Source organism: Hippichthys cyanospilos, chromosome 11 (assembly GCF_059441005.1).
Source record: "Hippichthys cyanospilos isolate Australia breed blue-spotted pipefish chromosome 11, RoL_Hcya_1.0, whole genome shotgun sequence".
In the NCBI taxonomy this organism is placed as follows: domain Eukaryota; kingdom Metazoa; phylum Chordata; class Actinopteri; order Syngnathiformes; family Syngnathidae; genus Hippichthys; species Hippichthys cyanospilos.
Window position 1 is genome coordinate 9,882,529 of NC_142379.1, and position 26,186 is coordinate 9,908,714.

At 40.6% G+C, this 26,186-nt stretch overlaps 1 protein-coding gene and 1 long non-coding RNA gene across 4 annotated transcripts in view; one reads left to right on the plus strand and one right to left on the minus strand.

Moving 5' to 3' along the window:
- Window positions 1-26,186, minus strand: part of dscaml1 (Down syndrome cell adhesion molecule like 1) — a 108,480-nt gene that overhangs the window by 27,203 nt on the left and 55,091 nt on the right. For all 3 annotated transcript variants that reach the window (XM_088426907.1, XM_088426906.1, XM_088426905.1), the window contains 10 exons: window positions 14,197-14,343; window positions 13,828-14,106; window positions 10,798-11,073; window positions 10,389-10,688; window positions 7,207-7,349; window positions 6,679-6,808; window positions 4,478-4,756; window positions 4,081-4,209; window positions 2,761-2,940; window positions 573-778 (listed from right to left, as the gene is read on the minus strand). In XM_088426907.1, coding sequence (XP_088283033.1) covers window positions 573-778; window positions 2,761-2,940; window positions 4,081-4,209; window positions 4,478-4,756; window positions 6,679-6,808; window positions 7,207-7,349; window positions 10,389-10,688; window positions 10,798-11,073; window positions 13,828-14,106; window positions 14,197-14,343 — 2,069 coding nt within the window. The remainder of the gene's footprint in view (window positions 1-572; window positions 779-2,760; window positions 2,941-4,080; window positions 4,210-4,477; window positions 4,757-6,678; window positions 6,809-7,206; window positions 7,350-10,388; window positions 10,689-10,797; window positions 11,074-13,827; window positions 14,107-14,196; window positions 14,344-26,186) is intronic.
- Window positions 8,868-25,986, plus strand: LOC148415825 (uncharacterized). The gene is made up of 3 exons (XR_015867133.1): window positions 8,868-8,922; window positions 18,361-18,895; window positions 24,662-25,986. It is a non-coding gene; the product is annotated as an uncharacterized LOC148415825 (long non-coding RNA).

Sequence of the window (26,186 nt, forward strand, 5' to 3'; positions counted from 1 at the left end):
ACTCCTCTGGAGGCTGCCATGTCTGTTATAGCTACGGACAATGTACCTCCTACTGTCTGTAATAAAAAACCATCTAAATCTTACACTGTCACTTTAACACAATGAACAGCAACAGAACACAGTACAAATATAACTTTGATTCTCTACTATTTATTGTTCATATTTGATTAACATGCACCAATCAGTGCAATGCTCTAAATTTGCCAAATTCTCCATATCTGCTGTACAATGACAATAAAGGCAATTTAGCAATAAGTTGCTGAGTTTTACAATTAATTTGCTCTTAATTTGAAAAGGAAACTGTCTGATTCCTGTCACAGCATAACAAAGCATATCATTAGGTTTGCTGCTAACTGCAGAAACCCCGTTAAAATTTCTCATTCCTCCTGAAGTGCATTCATGCACGCACAATGGTCCTCATACCCCCATTTGAGAACCTCTGAGTGAAAGCGATTGTTTCTTGTCACCCAAACTTGGGGAAACCAAGTGCAACAATTTGTCAAGCAAGAGTCATAAAGTCACCCGTCTGCTCCCATCAGCCAAGCGCTCTGCAAGGTGCGAGTGTTTCTTACCTTGAGAGTGGACAACACCTCATCCGTCTTCTCGTTGGGGCTGGTGGTAATAGAGTAGCGGGGATTGCGGTCGGGGTCAATGACCGTGTCGCCTCTCTCCCAGCGAATGATGATGGGCCATTCTCCCCTGGCTGTGCAGTTCAGCTCCTTAACATGACCCTTCTTGGCCATGGTGGTGTTGGGGTGACTTGTGATCATGGCTGGGACTGGAGCATGGGTGAGGGAGGGGGGCGGGGTGGCAGACAGACAGAAAAGTGAGTGGATAATAAGCAGGTGAAGGAGCAGAGAGGGCGATCCGTTAAAAAAGGTGGAGTTGAGCGCAGCCAAGTTGCAGCGATGAAGAGCAATGGTCAATGAGGTAAAGTCAATAACGCTCCTCTCTCATTCTCCGATAGTTAACATGGAGGTCTAGGTGAATGAAGAGGCAAAAGCGATACACTCTGCCTTCCTCTGTACACAAAATCACTGGCGCACTCAATCTTCCCGCGCACACAGTATCGACCCGAGGAGGAAGGTTCCGTTGTTTTGTTTTCATCACTTATTCATCTCACCCTCGCCTCATTTTGTTCTCGCCACTGAAGCAAACAGACAAAATTGAGGGAGGCAGAGGAGAGGAACGCTTCAATCAATAACACTAATACCACAAGTAAAGCAAGAGGCGGATGCTGGGAGGGAAAGGTGGGGGGTGGGGGTCGACCCCTTGATAGTGCAGGTATTCGCGCACTATCCGTACACGACCCGTTAACATCTTTTTGTCGGCGCGGCTGTCAGGTAAGGTCACTGTCCAGCGAGATGAAGCTAATATTGTTTGCTTCATAACGGCGGCCGGCGTGCGCGGCGTCCTCCAGCGCTCTCGTAGTGCTTTTTCATCACATTACTGACAGCGAGGGCAGGCCGCGCCGATTGATTGCAGATAATGATTAAGCTCAAAGTGGTTTTGATTGTCTGGAGACAGATCCCCAGGGTTCAGGGGATCAATTGCCCACTTGCTCGACATTCTCACAAGCTATCCAATATACACATTGCTCAAAGATTTAAATTAGCTGTCTTCTTGCAAGATTCTTCCTACTTGTTCTTATATACGCCATACAGTCTGATTTATGAATCCAAATATGAATCGGGGATAAAAAAAAAAATGTGCACACCATGTTCATAACTTGTGGTGTACAGTGGGTACAAACTTCCACAAAATTGTTATAAATAAAGTGGTGCCTTGAAATACAAATTGCATTGTTATTGTGACAAACTCAAAACACTCTTATTTTAAAGCTGTTACATTTTGAGATCTTAAGTATTTCTTTCATGTCTTGCTTTTGTGTTTTTACTTAGTTGTTCATGTTTCTTGTCCGCTTGTGTCAGTGTCTTGTTAGTCTGATTGCGTCCACCTGTCCTCGACATCCTGCTTTCCTTGTGTCTGCCAATCAGCTCCCTGCTCCATCTTTCTCTTGTCCAGGTGTTCCTTGCTATCTAGTTTGGCTTGTAATTACTTTCTTGCTTTCTTTGAGTGTGTTGTCAGATCATTGTCATGTGTACCTGCCTGCCTGTCTTTTGTCTTTGTAGTTCTACTGTCCTATTTTTCCCGCGCCCTGTTTTTGCTTTGCTTTTTGTCACTTGCCTATGGATTTCTGCATGCATTCAATGCCTCTGTGCTTCCCTGGACTTGGGTCCACAATCCCCGTATCCATAGTTATCGTCATTAGTTTGTATTCAAATATCCACTGCTTAAAAGATTATACAATCAAAACACCAATGCTGATTGTTAGCCTGCCAATGGCATTTTGCATTGTTTGTTAGCACTGAGATAATTTTTTAAACACAACATAATTTGCTTTTATCTATGTTTAGAGTGACAGAAAACTGGGACTGGCAAAAAATGCTCAAAGTCAAAAAACTTGTATCGTGTCATTCGTATGCCAAGGCAACATTGCTATGTAAGCAAAATTGGGAAAGTTTTGAATTTTCAGGAGACTTAATGCAACGTTCATAATCGAGAACTCAATGACTTTTCTTTTTTACAACTGACATTGACTACAATCTTAGCTTGACAAAATACTAAGTATGCAATTTTATGGAAATTTAAAAAAAATGCAGCTTACAGGAAATAGGAAAGTGAAGCTCCTTTGTCCTCGAAGACTACATTAGTGACAAAGTAATTGTAATATTTGGCAATAAGAGTTGATGTACTCACTCTTAACAGTGAGCGCCATGCTCTTGCTGATGTCAGAGCCCACCCCGTTGGAGGCCTGGCACAGGTAGAAGCCACGATCCTCTTCCAGGACGTGGCGGATGAGCAGCGAGCCATTGTTCATGATCTGTATTCGGCCCGTCAAAGGCACAGGGTGGTACTGCTGTGGGTTGCCGATACCCGCTGAGCCATAATACAGAGATAAAGATATGGATATAGTGTAGGTTAGAGCGTTGATACCTCCCACAAGAAGAATGCAAACTCACTGGAAATGGGTTTAAAAATACATTTGAAATGTTATTTTACACAATAAAACATTGTTATGCAACTTCAGCAATATAATTTCATTAACTGTTTTAAAATATTCTTCCATATGTTTCAAAGTCATTCCACATTTGTCAACAACATATTGCACATTTTTCACAAATATTGCATCTTTCATTTTTTTTCAGTACTGTCCAACAACATTCAATTTCATCCATTATCGTTCCACATAATTGAATGGCTGTTTTTCAATATTTCTCCATAGGATTCAATATCAGTAAACATTATTCCATATCATTCAATAAATATCAATTCATATTTGTCACCAACATCTTGGATATCATGCCATATTTTTCATTATTACTCAATATCATTCACCCACTATCATTCCACATCATTGAATGACTGTCTTTCAATACCATTCAATATTATTAAACATTATTCAATATTATTCAGCATCATTTCATTTGTTACCAGAGTATTGCACATTTTCCCATAAATATTCCACACCATTCCATCTTTTTTCAGTGCCACTTAATTAACATCATTTCATATCATCCACTATCATTCCACATCAATGAATGACTGCCTCTTTAAACTTCATTCCATACATTCATTAATCATATCATTCCATACATACATCATTCTGTATTATTACACATGTATCATGTTTTCATTTGGTATACCTGCATTCACGTATGATTTTTTCCAGAAATTGCATATTGCAGTTAAATGGTGAATCTATTTTATTTTTTTACAGACACAATATTTTCCCAAATACATTTTAAACTACTAGACTGACTGCATCAAATAACAAAAGAATGTGGTGCTTTGGCTCATTAAAATGTAGCACTAATAACAATACCTTCCTTTTTTAGTTGAAGGCCTAAGGCAGACCATATGTAAAAAGTTGAATACATTATGCAGGTATACTTGCACAATCAGTCTTTTTATACAGTGAATTTTTGATGCTGTTCTTGTATTGAACCACCTAAAATGATGCATGAGCGTCTTGTACTGAAAAGAACGTAAACGAAAGAAGAGGAGGCGATTCTGTACCTAGTGCACTTTTGCCGTGCTTCCACATGACCTTTGGAGGAGGGTATCCATCAACCGAGCAGTTGAGAATACCCGACTTCCCGTAGATTCCGTCCTGGTTGTTGGGCTGCACCACAAAACGAGGAGGCACTGCGGAGAATAAATATTGGATTAAGGCCATCATTTATTGATAATGTAGTCAAGCATTTTCTGTAAAATGAGATTTATTGTGTAAGCTAGTGGACAGAACGATGCAAAAACAAATCAACCCGCTCCTCTGAGATTTTGTTCAAGGAAGTGAATTTTCGTGGCTTTCTGAACTACCGTCGACAATGAGTATACAAAACTCCAGCTCAAGTCTCACTTTATGTGTCCCATTGTAAGTTGTGGTCACTGGGCGCTTCTGCTTGTCCCTCACCTGTGACAGTGAGCTGCCTCTCAGTGCTGACAGTGGCAGCGTCGTTGCTGGCGATGCAGGTGTAGTTGCCGTTGTGCTTGAGCGACACCTTTGAGATCTGCAGGGAGCTCATGAACTCCTTGGTGTCGATGGTGATGCCCGAGGAAGGCACGATCTCCTGGCCGTCCTTGCGCCAGGTGATGCGGATGGGCATGTCCCCGGACGCCACCACGCAAGCGATGTACATCAGCTTGCCGATGGAGGTCGGCGGAAAGTCAAACGGCTGGATCAGCGGAGGAACTGGGCGGGATTACCGTGACGGAGGGAAGAGGAACAGCGACATGACGTATAACGGTGATGACAGTGTGCGATGAAAACAGAGTGGCGTTGAGACAATGCAAGGACAGGCAAGAGGGTGAAATACAGGGCAGGGGAGTGGGAGACGACAGGAAAACAGAGTAATGGAAATATAAAGAAGAAGAGGATCAAACCGTTTGATGGTTGTTTAAATGAGCAGGGTGAGTAAGAGGTGAAGACAGAGATTCAAAGTCAAATATGAATAAGTGAAGGATGGAGACGACGTGAAGGCAGAATATGGGGGAGACGTGCCGATTTGGAGATGCGAGGGCATTGAAAGGACGCGAGGTGGAGAGTCAGTCGTGTGTGGGGTGGAGGTGGCATGAGAATGAAGCAAAGTATGGAGAGAGGTAGAAGACAAAAAAAAACATTGTTAATAAATTCATCTAAACTAATGTAGGCTACCCCAAAGCTTGTCAAGCATTTTTGCTTGTCTATATACGCCCACTAGCCACTGCGCCTGTGCCCCCCGCCAACCTCTCCACTCCAACCCGCCCTGCCCTGATAAAGCTAACCCATAATAGCTGCTCTAATTAGGGCCCCATCCACAGGGGGAGAATGGTGTTGCTATGGAGACCGATGGAGGTGATTCAGAGTTGGGGAGGGCGGCGGCGGTGGGGGTTACAGCTGAGACATCTGGGGGATTTAATCTGGACCTCATTAAAATTCATCTAATTAAATCAGAGACATGATGAGCACACATTTGCAGGCACGTAGGCAAACACGCGGCGAGGGCCGCTATTTTTCAACGCGTACACAATACGTACGCAACAATGCAGGTGCGGCAGAGGGCAAAGCGAATAAACGCGCAAGGTGACAGGTAGAAGCCAAACCCATCGGCCACACATGCACACGTGTGCTTGGCGCGCTTTGGCACGAATTCTATTCAATGGCACTCGGGCTCCATGTAATTGCTGAGTGGATGCGAGAGCACACTAGGCCACTCCGCCCCTTAATCAGGGGTTATTAGAGGCAATGCATACACGCTTTTTTCTCTTCCCGTTTTACTCACAACCTTTTTGCTCTGCAGCCTCACTTCTCCTTACTCATAATTGTTCCCTTTGCTCTCATAGGCAAGAACCATCTGACTTTGGAAGGTTTTTCTTCAAAACCCAAAAGTAATGTTGGAAAATGGCGGGGGTTTTCAAGCGGGAAAATATTTACCTAAGAGTCATGCATATACATATAAATGACTTTCACAACTATCACAAGTGAATCAGTAAGCAGCAGTAGTCATTTTTGCACAAAGGATAGAGAACGTATGACTGTGAATATTGTTATACCGGCTGTCTACATGTGTTACCACACATTTTATGGTCAGCTATCTTTTGCTTCTTTCATCTTAGAGGGCGGCCATTTTGCCTCTAGCTGTTGACTGACAATGACATTACAGTTGATTGGAGCTCAGGTGATATCACATACCTAATGTAGAAATCAGGTGAGCCGTGACTGATTGTAACCTGAGCGATTGTCATGCCAACAGCTCGTAAGAAAACGGCCACCCACTGAGATAGATTAAAATGGATGGATTTTACTGCTAATTCATACTCCACAAAAATATTAAGAGAATACTGTTAAACTCTTACGTGATACTGTATACGATTATTGTATGGCACTCTTCTGCATCATCAGAAGAACCAAAAGGAACCAAAATACCACATACTGTAAGGGTTAAATTACTGGCGCTGCAAAGAACATTACCCGACCTAGCATTTTACATTTTTTGGCCACTCTGTCATTTACAGTCAACCCCCATCCATTATATATATATATATATATATATATATATATATATATATGTATTGAATTCCTGTGAGCACAAGCATGCAAGACAAAGGGAACATGATTGGAATAGCGTGGCTCACCTTTGACAGTGACGTATACAGTCTGCTTGATGAAAAGCTGAGGTTGGATAAGTACACTACAGATGTACGCCCCCTCGTCCATCCCCTTCTGGACATCGGTAAGCTTCAGGGTGCCGTTTTCAAACACCACCTACAAAGAGTTTCTTAACGGTTACAGTCAGGGACAAACAGCCAAAACCTGCGCTATCGTTTTCAATTTAGTATTCGGGTTTAATGTATTAAATCAAGGCGATTACAAAAAAAAAATCAACAAGCATTAATGTAAACTCGTCAACTAATTTCATTGTATTTGCTTGCATTTCCATTTTATTAAACAGTTAAAAAACATGACACAATGTTCAAAATTAAGCTAATAACTGTGATCAATCTAGTTATCGCTCAAAGGTGCAAGTATAAATATGAAGTTAATCCCAGAAATACTTTGTCATGCACAAGACATAAGAGAACATAACAAACATAACAAAACTTTAGTTATGCTGTAAAAGGAAATTCCGTTTCAGAATCTGAGTTTAATGTGGCTGGCTTTACCTGCCGATGGTTATCAGGTAACAGAAGCCCCTCCTTATACCAGTTGATGGAGTAATACGGATAGCCGATGACTCTGCAATTTACAAAAGAGCTGCGTCCCGCCACGGCCGTGATGTTTTTCATCGGCCGAATCCTTGGATTACCTGAACAAAAGAACCAGACCAGACCAGAAGAAAAAAACAAACAAAAAACAAAGGACAGGGAAATCATTAGATAATTGTGCCGAACCTTGGCGTGGAAATTTTGGAGGGAAGGAGTTACAGGGGGAAGGTGATTGGGTTGTGGGTAAGGGATGGACAAGGGGGTCAAGAAGAGAAAGAGAGAAGTTTGATCTTGATTGAGTCAGGTGTTTGTGATTCCATATGCTTCGAGTGGAAGCATCGCTTATATGCACTAGATTACATAGCCAATTATCCGTTTTCTATCATGCTTGCCCTCTTTGGGGTTGGGGTGAGAAACAACCATTCCTACTTAAATCTATACTGATGGACAAATTGAGAGTTTTCAATCAACTCAACCTGGGTGTTTTCAGGAATAAATAAAGCCATACACACATGGTGAGAACAAGTCTGAGAGGTTATGAAATTTAAACTAGTAATATTTGAAGACGCACAGCTGTGAACTGAAAGTCATTCGAGGTCTGAAAGAATCATCCTAATCATAAAGCTGACCGAGAAAAAAACAAGATGCGCAAAGCCTGGAAGCGTTGACGAAGGTAGCAGATGCATGTTCACTTCAGGGGTTTTTCAGGGTTTGTTCAAGTGACGTCTGTTCTTAGGACATTCTTAAGACATTCAGAAGAAGTTTGAGCTTTTTGAACGTTTCAAGCGTCCTTGTGACATGAAAAATAATTAAGGCTGTTGCAAAATGTCCTAAAAGCATCTTAAGAACTAATGTGACCTTGAACGTAACCTGATGAGACCAAAAGAGACGCTTAAAAAAAATACTAAATTGGATTGTTTTGTAGAAAACAACTGATAAAGTTGGATTAAATCGAACCAAATATCGGATCTGTTGTTTATTGAGCCTTTATTGGTTTATTTTTAACCCAATTGTTTTTAATAGAGTGGTATAAACCATATGGAGTGGACCAAGGGTTACTTGCAAAGTCCCAACCTTTAATTCCTACTGGATATCGTCACAGCCACAATTATGTACTGTATATACTGTGATCACAACGTCACATTTTCAATGATTTCCTCTGGCAGTGAGCCTGAACTTTCAATAAAACGCCCGAACTGTATTTTGTTAGATAGTGCAAGGCTAGCTAGAGCTGTGAAAGGTAAGTGGTTGTGAAGAAAATGTCAGCTGTGCCCATAATTCCAACAATATGAGACAAAGATAGATAGACTCAAGCAGGCAAACAATTCAGCGAGAGAGAAAATGTGTCTGGAGTCAATAGAGGACAACAGCGGCCATCCCTCAATCATCCTTCAGCTGTTGGTCGACCTTCTCTCCTCTCACTTCATCTTATGTACATCTTTGTTTTTGTCTGCCTTTTACGCCGCCATGCCTGCCGACTCCCCCTTTACTCGCTCTCCTCCATTTCTCAGTGTGTGCCGAGCTTTGAAGTCTCATCTTTGACGACCCAAAGATGTATTATTCAGCAGCACCGTCTCGCGAGCGCAGACACACACTCACAAAAACACACAGACATCTACAGTGTTTCCATGTGTAGTCTCAACAATGGCTGGCCCCCTGACTGACTGGGATAAGGTAAGCGTATCCCATTTCTGTGAGTGGATAGGTACCATTTCTTTAGGTGGCTCGATGCATGCGTGTGTCACTATAAGTTCCTCATCAGTCTGAAGCGCTCTGGCAATGTTATTCCTTGTCACTGCAGAGATTATTACAGCACGTATCTTTGGAGAACACTGTCACACCGGCGCGTTTCACCAAGGGATGTAAAACCCACTAGCGCCAGAAAGAATGAACAGAACACTAAGAGAGAGACATGTAGACAGCAATGCAGCTGTGTCCATCAGGGTCAGTCATCGCACTGACAGCACCCGTCCTGTCACCAGAATTTACCATCACTCGGTCCGCACGCTTGCACTCCTCTTCTTTTATCACATACCTCGCTAGGACAAGCATCTGCTTTATGCTCTTCTTCCTCTCTTACAAACCGGATGTTATACCGCACTCCATCCATCTCACACTGGGCACTGCAATAGGTATATCTACACAGTATAATGAGAGCTACTAGTATATTCGAAGTAAGCGCTATTAAATCTATTCCCAATACAATGTTTATTATTGTGACGCAAGTAATGCTGCAATTCTACACATCTAGTAGCCCTTATTACACACCCACACACACAGAAAATTATGTATATGCTGTTAAGAGGAAAACTTTGTCCAAATTAGACCAATTTCATATTCTTTAAACATTCTTGGCAACTAAAGTTTAGTTCCCCAGGTGGTACCCACTATTTTCACAAATCGTTAACCAATTTAAGATGTAAAACCATTGATTACTTCAAGTGGATGAGAAGCGTTGTATATTATAAATCAGGGGTCACCAACGTGGTGCCTGCGAAGATCACATAAGTAGCCCCCAGGCCTGTTCTGCAAATAACTTACAAGCGATAGAACATTGGTGATTTTCTACGAATTTTACTAACAATTATACATGTATTACATTACATATTACACGTGATTTACATATTTACTACAGCTGTTCCTTAATTATTGTGAAAAATCATTAACATGATCGGTATCTTCACATAAACTGGTAGCCCTCAGTACTAAAGAAGTAGCTCTCAGTTTTAAAAAGGTTTGTTGAACCCAGCTGTAAACTCACATTCTTGACTCCATGGGAGCTTTGAAGCATTTTGTCACCTTAAGATTGAAAATGTTCCGTTGAACAAAAAGGAATTCTGTTCAGCCTCTCACTACAATATACATTGATGGCATAGAAAGATGGGCCGGTTAAGTCAAATTTGGTTAATTTGCCATGGCTCAACAGATGGTCTGACTAATGTCACGTTGGTTGGTTTAACCAAGGGTTTCCTCTTGGAACAAACCCCAAGAAGTGAAATTTTAGCGAGAAAGGCAGAAAACGTTGAAAGAGAGAGAGAGAGAAGTCAAAGGGTAGAGGACAGGGTACGGGTCGGGGAGAGGGTAGGGGTGAGGCTCTGTGAAGCCCTGATTATGACTGATATTGAAAAGTAGACAGGCACCTCTTACGTTTATGCGCGCTTGGTACTCGGCGCTACCGGCCGAGTTTCGTGCGGCGCACCGATACAATCCTCCGTCGCGAATCTGAGGGTTGCTGACGTTGACGTAGCTCACGGTGCTCCCGTCGGAGTGCGTGTATTGACTGGCTCGTACGCGGGACAGATCGCGGGCCACCGGCTCGTCATCCAGGGTCCAGGTGATGGTCGGAGGAGGCGCCCCTTTGGCGGTGCACATCAGGGAAAAGGGCTCGCCTGGGACTACCACCTTCTCACTGAAGGAGGCCACAATACGTGGAGTACCATCTGTAAAAAACAAACGGATACACTATTCACCCAAAAACTGTCAAAGAAAGTCGTGCGATTCGTCCATTTCTCTATATCTGCATGCATGGGTGCTTTTGATGAAGCTCACCTTCCAGCAATATGATGGAGAAGTCCTGGGCGGTCTGGGCCTTGCGCGTGGCAAAGCACTGATAAGCTCCTGAGTGTCTTTTCTGGGCCGCCGAAATGAACAAGGTCTCATTGTGAGCGCCTTGGATGGAGAAGTGCTGGTCGGGCAGGACGGGTTCTGTGTTACGGTACCACGACACGGTATAGTGAGGAGATCCCTGGACGGCGCAAGACAGGATGACCGTGCTGCTTATCCCCGTCTTGAGGTTCTTTGGGGATAAGGTGACCCGCAGGGGCTCTAAAGTTGGATAATGCAGGGAGAGATAAAGAAGGTAGTCATAATTTTTCCCCACTTATTCCGAAAAATATCTTATCTATCTTATATCCACAATCCAGTATTTTTCACCTTTTGTAATTGTTACTCTCTCAATCCCATATTTTTACGTTATTTTTACGTTGCCAGACATTCAATGCCAAGTGCTAATATTTTTTTCATGTGTTTGGTAGAGTGTATAAAAATGGCTGGTACTAAACGAATAACATATCTGATTACTTTAAGGAATTAAGAAGTAAAGTATTAAGTATTTTAAGATTTTAGTGAGGATAAGCGGCTTTAGTATTTTAGTGCCTTGTAATTGAATACTTTGGCACTGAATTACAAAGCGTAATCAACTACTTTAGTACATAAATATTTAAAGTAATCAATTATGTACTTGAGCCCCTAATTATCTAAAGTAAATGATTTCTATAGCATTTGATTAGTACAGTAAAGCTATTTTCAGACCTTCAGTTAGTGAAAAAAAACAAAACAAAAGAAAAGTACATAAGTGGCTTGGATCGAATGTCTGGACTCTTAAAAAAAAAAAAAATATATATATATATATATATATATATATATATATATATATATATATATATATATATATATATATATATATATATATATATATATATATACACATATGTATTTGGGTATGAGTTCATATATTCTTTCACCTTTCTCATTTGAGTCTTGTACTGTATGTGTTGTTGCGGTGGTTCTGTATTTTGCTTTTTTTATGTCATATAGATTTGATGTTTAAGGTTCTCAGTGACACGTTGACAAGTCATGCTCTCAAGCTGTCATGTCATACTTTCTCCTAGTTTCATTCCAAGTCTAGTTCCCAAGTCAAATTTTCTGAGATGTGGTTACATTGGATACTTGGTGTGGCTTGGTTGATCTGAATTAACGGTGAAGAAAACACCAGAGCCAGAGCTGGGGACCTTTAGCAAAAAAATCAAATGTATCTCTACTCACTTTTTTAACCCACAATGGGTGAAGGGGAGGAAAACGTCAACCAAGTCATTGAAGTCTTCTTGAGGAAAGAAAGAAGAATGGATTTTGGGTTGAAATGAGAGCTTATTTTATATATTTTTTTCATTTTTAATATGTTTTTGTAGTTTTATTTAGCTGATATTCAATAATGGATATCATGTATAACTAATTAAAATAAGTGTTAACTGCCGATGTAGATTTATTGATGTTTAAATGCTCCAGAAAAAACATGTGTAGGACAAGATCAAGGTAATGCAACGACCAGTAATGCATACGTGTGATTTTTCCAGCCGTGGACTGAAGGCCACCACTGAAGGCCCAAGTGTGAAATGCACGGTCCGCCATGCCGTTATGTATTATGTCTGCCTTACGTTTGGCGCCTCTCGGGCTCTTTTATGTCTACCTGTATATTTTATTACATACTGTGCATCTTCCATTGCCTTTTTACGCACGTATGTGTGTGTGCTAAATCACAATGAAAATCAGACAGAGCGACATAAAGGGGGAGAAAATGTCAGTGAACAATAAAGCAGCTGGTGTTAGGTGCTCTGGGCTCCTGAATGTGTGTGTCTGGGTGAAAGTGACAGTGAACGTGGACAAGATGACTCTCTTTACAGTCTTAATGCTTCTATGTGTGTGTATGTGTGTGCCCCAGCTTCTATATGCCGTGTCACTAGATGTTTGCGGGCTGTGTAGTGATGTGCCTTGTGCCTTGTGGCCAGTCAGTCCGATGTTCATTGACGTTCCCATTCTTAATTCCCGACCCCCCACCGCCCTCCGGGTTACTCTACTCTAAGTGTGGCAGCTCATCCGCTTGTATTAACTTCTCACAAGAAGGCATTTTTTTTGTTTTGTTTATGCAGAAACCTTTCCAAATCAATATCATAGTATTTTGTAAAAACATGCAGTAATGGTGTAATCGAGGAGAGTATAAAATGCATATTTGTGTCTCTATTCAAACGTTTTGACACTGCTCTTTCTCGTGGCTACCTGGGGGCAGCATAGTAGAAATACAAACCTATAAGAGAAGATTTTAATCTCTGTAAGCCGAAGCCATATATATTTGTTTTTCACTGATAATAAGGAAAATATGCCTTTAAGTGTTTTATTAAATTTCAACGCGTGTTCCGCCACCAACGGTGTTCAAACTTCTGTTGCTTCAATCATAGGTGTAGTCAAGTCCAATTTTATGGAGGTCAATATTAACACTTTGCTTAATTAACTGTGTATGTAGATAAACAACTGAAACAATTCCGAAAAACAAAGCCTGGCATGGTGCCGAATGTGTCTTCTTACAGAGTCAAGTTGCGTTGTCAAGTTTGCGTTTTTATAAAACGAGTTATAAAATGAGTTTTATAACCCCGCAGCAGTTAGCCATTAATGAACGAAAAAAAATGCATGCTTTTTGCCCAGGCATGGTTTACCAATCACCTGTTTTAATCATCTGGAAAACTTTATTTCAAGAATATTTGAAACAGAACATACATTTTCAGAAATAAAAACAATCTGACTCAATCAAGACATTACAAATATTTGGATATTCTAGTGGCCGTGTCCAAGAAAAGTCAGTCAAGTGTAACCACAACCAAATAAACGTTTTGAGTCCAACACTGTCACTGGGCGTCTTTTAAACTCTTTCAATGCCAGGGACGTATTTTCACCTTCTTTTTGAGTCCAGACATTAAATCGCAAATACTTTAACCATTAAAAGTTAATAGTAATCTTGATGTTACCCACCTATGACGTTAAGGTGACCTGTCACCTCCTTGGAGCCGAAGCTATTGGTGACCTCGCAGATGTAGTTGCCGCTGTCTTCTAGCCTCAAGTCAGAAATGGTGAGGCCCGTGATGCGGCGGGTCCATCGGGAGTCTGCCGGCAGCGGGCGTCCATCCTTTAACCACCTGATGGTGGGGTTTGGGTAGCCGGATGCGATGCAGGGCAGCTCCACACTGTGCCCCACCTTCACCTCACTGGACTGGAAACTGTCCAGCACTGACGGGGTGGACTCCGTAGGGTCTGAAGGGGGTCACACAGGAAGACAACTGAATCAAGGAACTCACTTCTTGATTCCGTATGAGATGCGACTGTTGAAAACAAATTGCATACCCATAACAGACAGCCTAGCTCCATTGCTCTGCCGAGTCTCACCACTGTACTTGTGCTTTGTGATACAGCGGTAGGTGGAAAGAGCATCTTCCTTCTGCACCTCTGAGATGTACAGCGCTCCGAATGAGGTCAAGAAGAAACGGTTACCTGTGGTAAACAGGAGAAAGGGGAGGAGGATGCATGAGTTGTAGTCAGATAAATACTTTCATTTCCTCATTTTCTGTGGCTTTATCTGTTCAGGGACTTGAATGTTTTTTCAGTGTGCACACTATAAGTCTAGGCCAAGCATAAAGCCACTATTTGGGGAGAAGAGAGAATGGAGATGAATCTAAAAATCTAAGACTGACAGGGGCTCAAGGGAATAGTATTTTCCATTTGTGGCATTAAAGGGATGGGGTCCAATGGGATTTTTTTTTTTTTTTTTTTTTTAATGGGGGCCCAAATTCTGGAGTGACACCAATAGCCAGGCAAAGAAATAAGATTATTTTATCTATTTAATCATGTGGCTACTAGTAATCATATGCTATTATACACAAGCATTCAGCCAGATTCCTTAAATAATTCATTAAAACAGCTCTTAAGTAAAGTGGTTGAAAAATTCAACTCTGTTTATGCCCATCTTGAAACTCCCCCAATAAATAAATACATTAAAAGAAAAAATACTCACCCAAAGAAAAATAACCAAAGGCAGATGGATTGACTGATGAGGAAAATCAATTGCCTTGCATATCTCATAAACAGCGGCGGAGCTTTAGCGTGGCCCCCTTTCTGGCCGTCCCCATGTCAAGTTTTTAAATTGCAATGTTTTTTTTTTTCATATTTTCATATCTATAAGTTATATATTTAATGCGTGTAAGATGTCCCATATTGTGAGTGGTCAGTGAACACCTCGACTTTTCCTTTTCCTCGCGATGCGGTTCGAGTTCATTTTAGCATAAATACCCTAGCAGTATCCGTGTTTCAACAAGCTTATGATTGTGTGTACATGCAAAAAGACCGCAGTTCACAAACGAATACCTTCCCGTATTCTCTAAACGTGCACACAGCTTGCTACTCTTAATTGAATCAGCTGGAGGTATTATAACCTTTGCATGATCCTCTCCATTTTAGTAATATTCCTGTAAATGAACAAGGGTGGACCAGGACGTTGGTTCAGTCTGCTCGCTTCTTTTTAAAAAATAATGCCTTAATAAAAACTTAGCTATCACGGGCTGCTACTGACTGCAACAAGCACTTTGCTGCTAACAGCCAACTCCAGCTCATCCTGTTACAATAGTTATTTTAAATAAGAAAATGATTGATATAAAAATGCACATCTGTGAGTCAAAACTCAGCTTATATGGCTTACAGATCTCAAATGGTGGTGAATAAATTAAAACAAATTTAATTTATAAGATACCGTTTATAGAACACACCCATACCTTTAGCTTTCATTTTTGGGGAAAAAAGTGTGTCTTTTATTTGGTGAATTACGGCAGCAACATATTTGATCGATGGGTATTTACCTCGCTATTGACATTACTGAGATAATTTACTGAATGGTTGATGCAAATGGTGAAGATTACTCTTTGAGAAGCTCTCTTTGTTCATTACAGGGATCCTATCTTAAAAAATGCACTGATAACAGTGTTTTCAGAACAAAAAATGAAGTCTTCAGTTATAGTGGCAACGTAAGATGGCTGCCCTCTGGCTTCATATACAAGACCCTAATTATAAATGCTAGCAGTGGTTAAGATCAGTTTGTTTACAGTGCTACTGCTAGCTGAGTATGGCTAGCGCCGCTTACTTGGTGAAGCTAACTATGCATTCTCGATGATTATTCTTTATGATTATACACTTTTACAATCGCATCCGACTTAACACTTTTACAATCTCAGCTAATACAGTACATGGTAATACTATTAATTGTTAGATATAAATACAGTTAGTTGACACTGATGAGGGGTAATGGGAGCGCTTACATGGGGAGTATGATGCTGAGTAAACAGCATCCTCTCTATGGCAACGGTCAAGCTGCCCGCCACCATTCGCTCTCAATAGGACACATGTAAATTGGATTCAATCTAATAATATATTAATAGTACATCAGAAAAAAATTTCCCCTTAGGAAAAAAAAAAGTATTTTTTGTGCACGTCATATCAAGAAGGATACTGAACTTGTGGCTCTTAGGGGATTTTTGCTGCTACCATTTTCTTTGGAAAACTCTCGCGAAGCACAGATTTCAAAAGGAATGATCATAAAAGAAAATCATGTTAAAAGAGCCAACCACAGCACTTAGCTAAACACATGAGGGCTTTTAACATGTCCCGTCCATCCGGAGAGATATGCACCGCAAAGAAAGATAGATAAGAAAAAGAAAAAAAGAGACCAGGGGAGTCATTGTCCATGTTAATAATTGATGTGTGTGTGTGTGTGCGCGTGTGTGCATGTTTGTGTGTGTTACGGTAACTGCAGATTAGTGTCATTTTCATTCCAGTTCTGGCTGTGATTCATCCACGTCAGTAAAAAAAGGAGTGTGTGAGCGTGCGCGTGTGTGTGTTGTGTGATAGAGGAGGGGAAGAGAGAGCGACAGGGGGGAAAAGATGAGGAGAGTGAATTTCAGTGTTTGATTTTTTACGCTTGCCTGACTGCTTTTGTATTCCATTCTAACCCCAAAGGGTTATTTTAGACAGTGCACACTTCAGGCTTCCTTGTAAGTTGCACATTGTTTGGTTACGCCGATGTGACCGCAAAGTGCACGGGGGTGTGTGTGTGTGTGTGCCCTATGTGTGTTTACGCGCAGTTGCTTGCTTTGCATGTCCCTATGTCTCTTTACAAGGCAGACAAGAGAAGAATCCGGTGGAACACAGGTGGGCCGAGCGAGTGGTAATAGTGTATGACATTCACACACTGTTGCTTATTTTGTATGTGACTTGTACAGAGCGAGAAAAGGACGTAAGATGTAATTTCAAAGCCTGCCCTTTTATTCCAACCTGGGTATTAAGCCTTACAGGATAATGTGCACTTGGCGCGTGGAACTCTGTATAACACACTGCTACACCCTGTCACAACATGCCTGCAGAGAGAAAGACAGGCCGAGAGGGCGGCGGGAGGAGGCGTACAGTAGGAGATTTTAAAGATGATGAAGAAAGGGAAGGAAGGGAGAGCGAGAGACAAACGGGACACATTAATGAGGAAGAGCTTTTCGGGGTTCGAGGAATTTTTTTTTTTCATCTCTTTTATGCTGTCAGATTTTGTATGCTTACTAAAACTTATCAACCACATTAGCTTATTCATTCTAAGACATATCTTGTCTCAGGTGCCTATTTATATCTTGTTCAGGATTTTTCACGTGTTTGACCGAAGGGGTGTCTATAAAGGGTCGGTACAAAATAAAGAACTGAACTAATCAATGATTTCAGGTAATAAAGTACTAAGGTGATCAATGACTTTCTAGATGAAAAGAGTCAATTACATAGGATACTTTAGTCGTTAAATTAATTAATTGATGATGTGATTCATCACTCAAGTACTTTTTATAAGTTACAGTACAGTACATGTACTGTATAAAGTATTATATTATATTATATTATATTATATTATATTATATTACATTATATTATATTATATTATATTATATTATATTATATTATATTATATTATATTATATTATACGATTTAAGTAAACATGTGTACTGCTGTAAATTTTGTAAATTTTGTAAAGTATAACTAGTTTTCACATTTAAAAATTCTAAAATTCTAGTATCTATATACACTTGCATGAAAACTCCTTGGGGAGGTCCAATTTTATGGATTTCGCTTTTTGTAGGGGGGTCCAATTTTATGGATTTCCCTTTTTTAAAGGGGGGGGGGGTTGGACCCCATTAACTGCAAAAACTGAGGGAACACTATATACATGAAAATCAGTGCACTTGTTTATAATGACGCCGCAAAAAGAAATCACAGATTTTAGGTTGATCGGATTAGTGTCTATATATAAATATATAATGATCTTTGTACAGGCAGAAATGCAGATTCCGACTCCCTAGCGTGCCTATTTATTGTTATTGAGGCCTGTGATGACTCTACCAGCATTAATTAATTGCAATGATTTAAGAGTAGCATCAGTTGATGGCTGTTCACTTCTTTTTATCTAATATTTGACTTTGGCCTCCCATAAACAGGAGGAGGCGGCCCTACAGGTAAGGAGGGCAGCAGATGAAGATTGATGAAGGGCGCAAGAGGGGAGCTAAAGAGCCACAAGCCACCAGGAGTGAAGGGGGCGAAAACGATTCTTCCACGTCTCGATCTCGTCTCCCCGCGCAAACATCTCCTCGTGGGAGACGAGATCAATTCCCGTCTAGTCTGCCAACGCCTCCGGGACTGTTGTTGTTGTTGTTGTTGAATGCATTTTTGTAAGCCCATGTGTCACAGTCTGTTTTCCTCTAATTATTTCTCATTCTACCGGGGGGGCAGAAAGAGAATTTTGAGGTTCAACTCAGCATGTCCTCACTTCCTCCTCATTTCCTGACCTTTTCTTCATCGTCTTTTCTTCACCAATCCTCCCCTTTGCCCTCAACCTTCTTTCAATCGCTGCCTTTTTCCCTTCTCGTCTGTTCTTCTTTTGTAGGAGGGTGTGTAAGTAATGGAGTTCGGTTCAGCTGACTGGCCCGAGGCGGTGATTCAAGCCAAGTGCAGAGAGAAACCCCTGCTGGATGTGTATGTTTATATTGGTGCACACACACATGCAAATACTGAGACAGAAAGACAAAGGAGTAGAAAAATGAGAGGGGGAAAAAAAGATTGGGGAGCCCTAGAGCATTGCTTGTTTCCCCCAAAGTTCAAAGTGAGAGAGGGAGAGCAATCCTTTTCTTTAAAAATACTGTAGGTGAGGGCGAATGGATCATAGATTGGATGAGAAAGGAAAAAAAAAAACAGGTGCGGCTATATATAGATTACTATATCTGCCATTTTCAAAGAGTTCCTGCCAAGACGAGGGAGCGACGCAAGGCGGAAGTTGAAAATGTTCACATTAATGAAAGGAATACGGAGAGTTTTGCCAGCACGCAGGCTGGAGCCAAAGAAATTAAGAGGAAATATATATTTATTTTCAGATACAAACTAGTCGAGGGACAGAGGACCAAAATAGATGAAACGGCGAGTGAAGGCAAGCCAGGGAAAAAGGGAGAGGAAATGGCGTAAATCGGGTTGGGGGTGTAAGGGGGGGGACATGCAAATGAAGGCGGCTCTGCAGCAATGCTAACTAACAGCAATTCACACTGTTGGACTCATCACTTATTAATGCTCCAAGGCCCCCAAGCCCCTCCCTTCCTCCTGCTTCCCTTCATCACCACTTTTTTTTCTCTTCCTCTTTTACCCATTTCCCTGCTTTCGTCAGGATCTCGTGTTTTTTTTTTTTTTTCGCTCGCTCGCTGTTGCTAGGGCCCGCTCGCTCGCATGACAACAGCTGGGTAGGGGGCGCTGCGGTATGGCGTCTCGTGTGCCAATGTGTTTCTTACGTGCATGGCGATGGAGTGTGTGCGACACAGTACCCTTCATCAGTAGTACAAACGGAATCAGACGTTTAAAAAAGGCGACAGACATCCAAGGAAGGGGTGGGGAACTGCTGAATTCCTCGGTAATTGATTAGCAGGCCTGGATTAGAGGCCAGAGAGTAGCTTAACATTCTCGCTCTACTTTGGCTCTTAGTAAAAATATTGGCGGGACACGTTTTCGATTTTGAGGACAGCACAGGACACCAGCTTAGGGTTAATATTAGGACTATCTTATGTCACCCATTTTTTTGTTTCGTTACAGACATTTTGCCCGAAACCAGTGAATACCTCATGTAAGAAAATTATTTGCATGTTGCGCTCCACACTTTCTCTAACATAGCGGAGGAGACCCATCTTAATGTGTTATTTGATATTTTTTATTACTTATTCTAATAAATTAACTAATTAACTTAGACTGATTCTTGGAAAAAGTTGGACGGTCTAGCCTAAGTATTTTTCTGAAGACTTAGCTACAATGCTATTATATGTATTTTGATGTTGGCCATGAAAATGGTGCTTTGAGCGCGAGTGGGCGTGTGTAAAAGGTTTGAGAAGCACTGATACAAGGGCTAAATTGGAAACAGTCACAAGAAGGAATCATGCCGCATAAAGGCTGACAGGTCTTACAAACAATGCAGGAGAGGCAGATACCATATATCCAATTCCTATCAAATAAAATAAGGTTGCTTGCTTCTGAATGATTAACGTAGGGCTCAATTCATTGTTTATAATCGCCTCTTCCACTGGCACGTCCAATCCCATCGCTTCTAACTTTCATTTGTGCTTTCATGTAAATTTCCAATGATGAAAACCATCAGAACCACCCAAAGCACACATATCCCTCGTCCAAACAAACCGTTTTGGTGAATGAACACATATCTTAGTGCCCGCCATCAGGATCTTTAAAAGTAAAAGATTGCAATGCTAGTAAATCACGTACAACATGCCCACTAACAGCATGCACAATCTAGTAGAGGCAGATGCAATTTAGCACAATTTAAAAGTCCAGATGCAAACTGATACGAATGAGGCAACGGAGAAAGTGAGAAACAAAAAAGGATCCATTCAATTTGCTCCATGCGGTGACTGAAATGTAAGATAACAGCAGGATCAACAACTGAATAGAAATGCATTGGCAATGGAATATTCTCTCTACTAAAAGCATCCACAAATGAGTATGTGAATGCTGGCATTGAGACTCATTGTTTTGTTTATCTGGGAGCTTTTCTTATTATGCTTTGTAGCCCTCCGCAGGCCACTGAAATCTTTTTAAAACAGACCAGGCAGAGCCTTTAAACCTGACAGTACTCTAACCTCCAAGAAATCACGCGCAACAAGGGGACCCTAGGAGAGCATAAAAAAACAACACAGCTGACCTGGGAAAGCATGTAAACAACAGAATTTTATATACAATATTTACTAAATAAACACTCTCAGTTGACACCACTAAAAAGAGTGCTGAGATAGCTCACATGTTAAGTGAATTTTTTTATTTATTTGTGCATTTGCAAGGGCAAAATGTTCTCATTAAAATCAATCTGTGATACACTTTCTGTATTGACAACGTTGAAGAAAAAAGGAGCTTCTCAGACTTAATGAGAAACTTAAAGCATGCAGATGTAACTGTAATGTGTTTTTAACATCGCTAATTAATTTGAAAGCAACTTTCATTCAGTCTGACCCTCGGTATGAGCAAATGAGTAAAGCGGCGCAGGAGAAGTGGAGCACTCAACGCATTCAAGGTCTGCAGTCTTTCAGCACCGCGGACAGCGACAACACTGCCCAAGGTTGCCACAGAACAACAATTGCGAAAGCTACTGCGTTTTCAGTACAGTGTTTTGATTGTGGTTAACTGGAATATTAGCCACGCAATTATAGTCAAAATAAAAACTTTCTACTGCTAAAATTGATTAAAAAAATCTATTTAACATCATCTGGATTTAATTTAATCACAAAATACATTTTCAACTTACTTTTGATACCAACAAAAGCACATTTTGCCACTTGATGTTGACTGAAAATGACATTACATGTGCACAATGCTCACAATGGCTCACCCGTGTTCTGGGTTTGGTAATGTGATGTTTGCAAGCTAAGTCATGACTGGTTGTCACCTGAGCGCTGAGCACATGTGATGTCATTTTCAATCAACAGAAACGGTCTAAACGTCTGTTTTTAATTGTATGTTGGAAAATTTGCTGATGAATGAATTTGATAGCTACATTATTTTTCCATTTACAATTAAGACCTTCAAAAAACACGTTGACACTTACTGTTGCCTGAAATAACAACCAATCACGGCTCTCTTGTACTCTGCTCTGGGTTTGGTTATGTGACATTCACAATATAAGCTAGGTTAAATAACTGCCGCTTGAGGTGGATAAAAACAGGTAGACTTTGCTACTTAAAGGAATAGTCCACTTCGTCAATTTTCTATGCTACTTTTAAAAAAACATTTAGCCACTTGCTGTCCCCTGAAAATGAGATCACAGTGACCAATAGGTGAACCATGATTGGTTGATACCAGAGCCATGAGCATGGTGAGGCCATTTTCAGTCGACAGCAAATGGAAAATGTATTTTTTAAAGGCAATAAATTGTTCATTAAAAAGTTCTTAGATTCAAGACAAAATGTGATCTTTTTACTACTTAAAAATGTCAAATAAGTGGACTATCCCTTTAATGAATATTCCACAAGCATAATGTTAATCAGATGCCATGTTTAGACTAGGGCGAAGGCAAGGAATATTAAGGAATTTTAAAGACCATTTTAGACTTGAAATTAACCAATCTCACAGAGGTGATTGTGTTTGACTTTGGAGGGTGCCAATGCACTTAAATTCACAAAAACAGAAAATATGTGGTCAAGCTGGGCTTTCTGCGCTCCTTCCATTGGTTGATTTACTTAATCATTACCAAGGGTCCATTATGGCTGATTTCAAGCAGGCACTAGGAAAGCCTAAAAGCTATTTCATTTGTGCTGCTCATATTCAACCCCCCGCTTTGCATCATGTATGTGCACGCACACGCGCACCCACCCACACGCGCATACTTGATGAGAAATGACTTGAGCAACAGTCAGTTCATTCAAATCCAACGTGTAATTAACACCTTCCCCATCCAAGTGTGCTTGCATGTAAATTCAGCTGATAGGTCGGTAAGGGCGAGATTTAAAAATGTTGCTTCTAATAAAAATGTTGATTCTAATAAAACGTACTTATCCTGATAGATCCTCCAATGCTTCGGCTGAACGATTCTGAAAACGACGTGGGATAATCTGGGATTAGTGTTTTAGAGTTCTCTCTCGATGTATTTTACAACAGCACAAGCCATAAATTAGTCAATTACAATAAAAAAACTGATTTAGTAAATAGAGTTAAATTAAGCAAGGAACAAACAAATATGAAAGTTAGTTTATTTACCTGTTAGTATCAACATTAAACACTGACATTCTTTTAAGTTTGTGGTTCTAAAAGGGGACATGGGAGTACCCTTGGGGGTACGTACGTAAAGGCACTTCAAGGGACTTCAACAGCATATATGATTTGATGATGTGACAGCAACAGTACATTTTTCTTTTCCAAATAAGAGCAAATTAATTTAAACGTATTGTGTTTGCTTAAAAAATGTGAAACATGGTGATGGAAACCTTACTAATGATATGTAAACATATGGTCTGTACTTTTTTTTTAGCAGTTAACCTATCTAGACACTATAAAATCAAATATACTGTAGGCCTGTATCCTTTTGAGGCTTGACTTGTTCATTTGTATCCACTGTAGTGGACATTGGTTTTTGTCCTACATCTTTTGACTCATTTGAGCTACCACACAAAGTCTTAGTGTGTTCAAGTACTTGCACTCGCCTCCTGAATAGCAATCAATACCAACACCAAATTGTTATCAATAACAATACAGAGTACTGATACCCCTAGTACTTTTGATACACATAACCCCCCCAAAAAAACTATGAAATGCCATTTTAAGGAAAGACCTACTAATTCAAATAGTGCATTTCCTTATAATTTCATGAACATAATAGCAATTTTCTATTCTTCTTTGTAATGTTTGTTTATTTTTGTTCGTGATTGTAAAAATGCTCCAAGAGAGTGGCCAATACGTGTACTCGTACTCAATTCCTACGCAGTCACTGATAACAATACCAAGTAGTCACCGACACCAATACCACTAGTTTGGATACACATTTTCCCATATAAAACAATGACTGATCATTTTTAGGAAAAGCCTACCCATTCCAATATAGCATTTTACTTAAAAAAATATTTTCTATTCTTTTAATTAGTACTTTTTTCGCCCTGATTGTAAAAATGCTCCAAGAAGGTGGCTGATACAAGTACTAGTATTCCGTTCCTGAGTAGCCACCAATACTGATACCAGGTCATCATATATACTGATTCTAAATATCGATACCACTATTACTGCTGATACACAACATTTGCCCCCCAAAAACAATGACTGATCATTTTAAGGAAAGGCCTAACTATTGCAATATAGCCTTTCCCTTAAAAAAATTTAAGGCAACTTTATAATTTGTCATTTTTTATTTGAGATTGTCAATACTCTCCAAGAGCCAGATAAAAACTATTACTACTAGTATCGGCTGCCGTCACAAGTACAGAATCAAATAAAGCCAGGTATCAGCTGATACTTGGCATCAGTACTTTCCCATTCCTACGATCGACGGAAACGACGCACTCGTACATCGCAACGTCGATACGAATTCGATTAATTGTTCAGCTCTACCCTATGCCCTCTCCCTCTAACCAACCCACAGCATTAACAGCCCATTACAGGGGCAGATGAATGAAAATGAACCCCGCGTGTCAAATCAATAGCGATCCCCTCCTTCCCCTTCCAACATTCCTCCGCCGCTATCATTTCCTTATTTTGTTGTCATCTGTTCTGTTGCAGGGGCGTGAAGGAGTGGCGTGTTTGACAAAGGGAAATTGACACCTCGCCACAACAAGCTCCGAGCCTCCTCCTCCTCCTTCCCCTCCTCTTCCTCTGTCTCTCGGGCTGGTATGAAATGAACACTTGCTCCGATCTTCCCTCAATTCACATTCAAAGCAGTTCATAATAGACGACTGCTGCCGGGAACAAGTCGGCAGAGAAAGAGCCACAAGGACGGTGATATTACTGCCACTTTCTTTCACTCAATGGTGGACAAAGGCCTGCGCGTGAACTTGGAAGAATAGTAGAAGGAGGTTAATCAAGAAGTTAATTCAAAAGCGAGCTAGCAAAAAGTAAGGAGGATACATGCGATGGGTCTTGGTTGGCTGCTATGTTTTTCAGGTGCAGCGTGATCTGCGGAAAGCAGAAGCCTAATATCTCATTAAAAAGACATGTTTCACTGTCAAATGCCAGCTGGCCACCCCCGCCAAGCACACGCATACTTCCTCTTCTAGTATGTGGGTTTCCCTGCATCTCCCTTCCGAGGAATGACTCTTCCCTGGTCATACGATTTTCAACCCATGACACTACGGCTATCCCCATTCCGTCATGTGATTTTCAGCGGAAGTTAGCTTTTATTACCTCTTTTTTAACAGAACAAATGGAAAAGTGTTTGCTTAGTTTCATGATCCATAATGTAATGTAATGTAATGTGCTGTCATGAAGCGAAAAAGAAAAGCATAATTGCTGGAGTTTCACAGCGATGTTCAAGCTGCAGTTTATTGAGATACTACAGAAGGAGAGCACAGTGCTTTGATCGATCTCAGCTGAAAACAAAAGTGATTTAAGAAAAAAAAGAATGTTGATTGTAAAAAATTTAACATCAGTCATGATGTTTCTTGTGATTTTGGTTGTATTTTTTTAAAGTGCCCTGACTTGACAGTTGAACAGGATTTCAGAACAACATCGTATTGTTTATATTGTAAGCTGCTCTCTGGGGGAGCAAAAGATTATCAAGTAGTAGAAACCTTTCCCAACCTTGCTTCCGGGAGGAACTTCAAAATAAAAGTGTACCTATAGTTTAGTATGACGCATTGACAAGCTTTCTCACAACAATTGTGTGTTTTACTATAATAATGTAGCTTGACAGTGCATTCTCCTGTATCGCTCATTGAACTTCTGGGTCAACAAGCTAAAAAAAAAAAAAACACAAATAACATATATTGTCCCACAATCTATCCTGTCCGGGTCAGGCACTGTCCCTCATAAGAGTTGGGCAAATTTACATGACCGACTTGACCGACACAGCCCTGATGTGTGATTTAATTGATATGAAGTTTATTAAACTGTGCTATCACTAAACATCGTATGGTGATATCATTGCAAAAGAGGAGATATTCATTTATGATACTGGTGCTCAGATGTATTTATCGCTTGTCGCTGGTTGTTGGGATAACAACAACGGCTCCTTAAAATAACCGCTTGTTGCTAATCGTTGGGATATCAACAACAGCTCCTTCCAAAAATTCAAAAGTCCCATCATCTC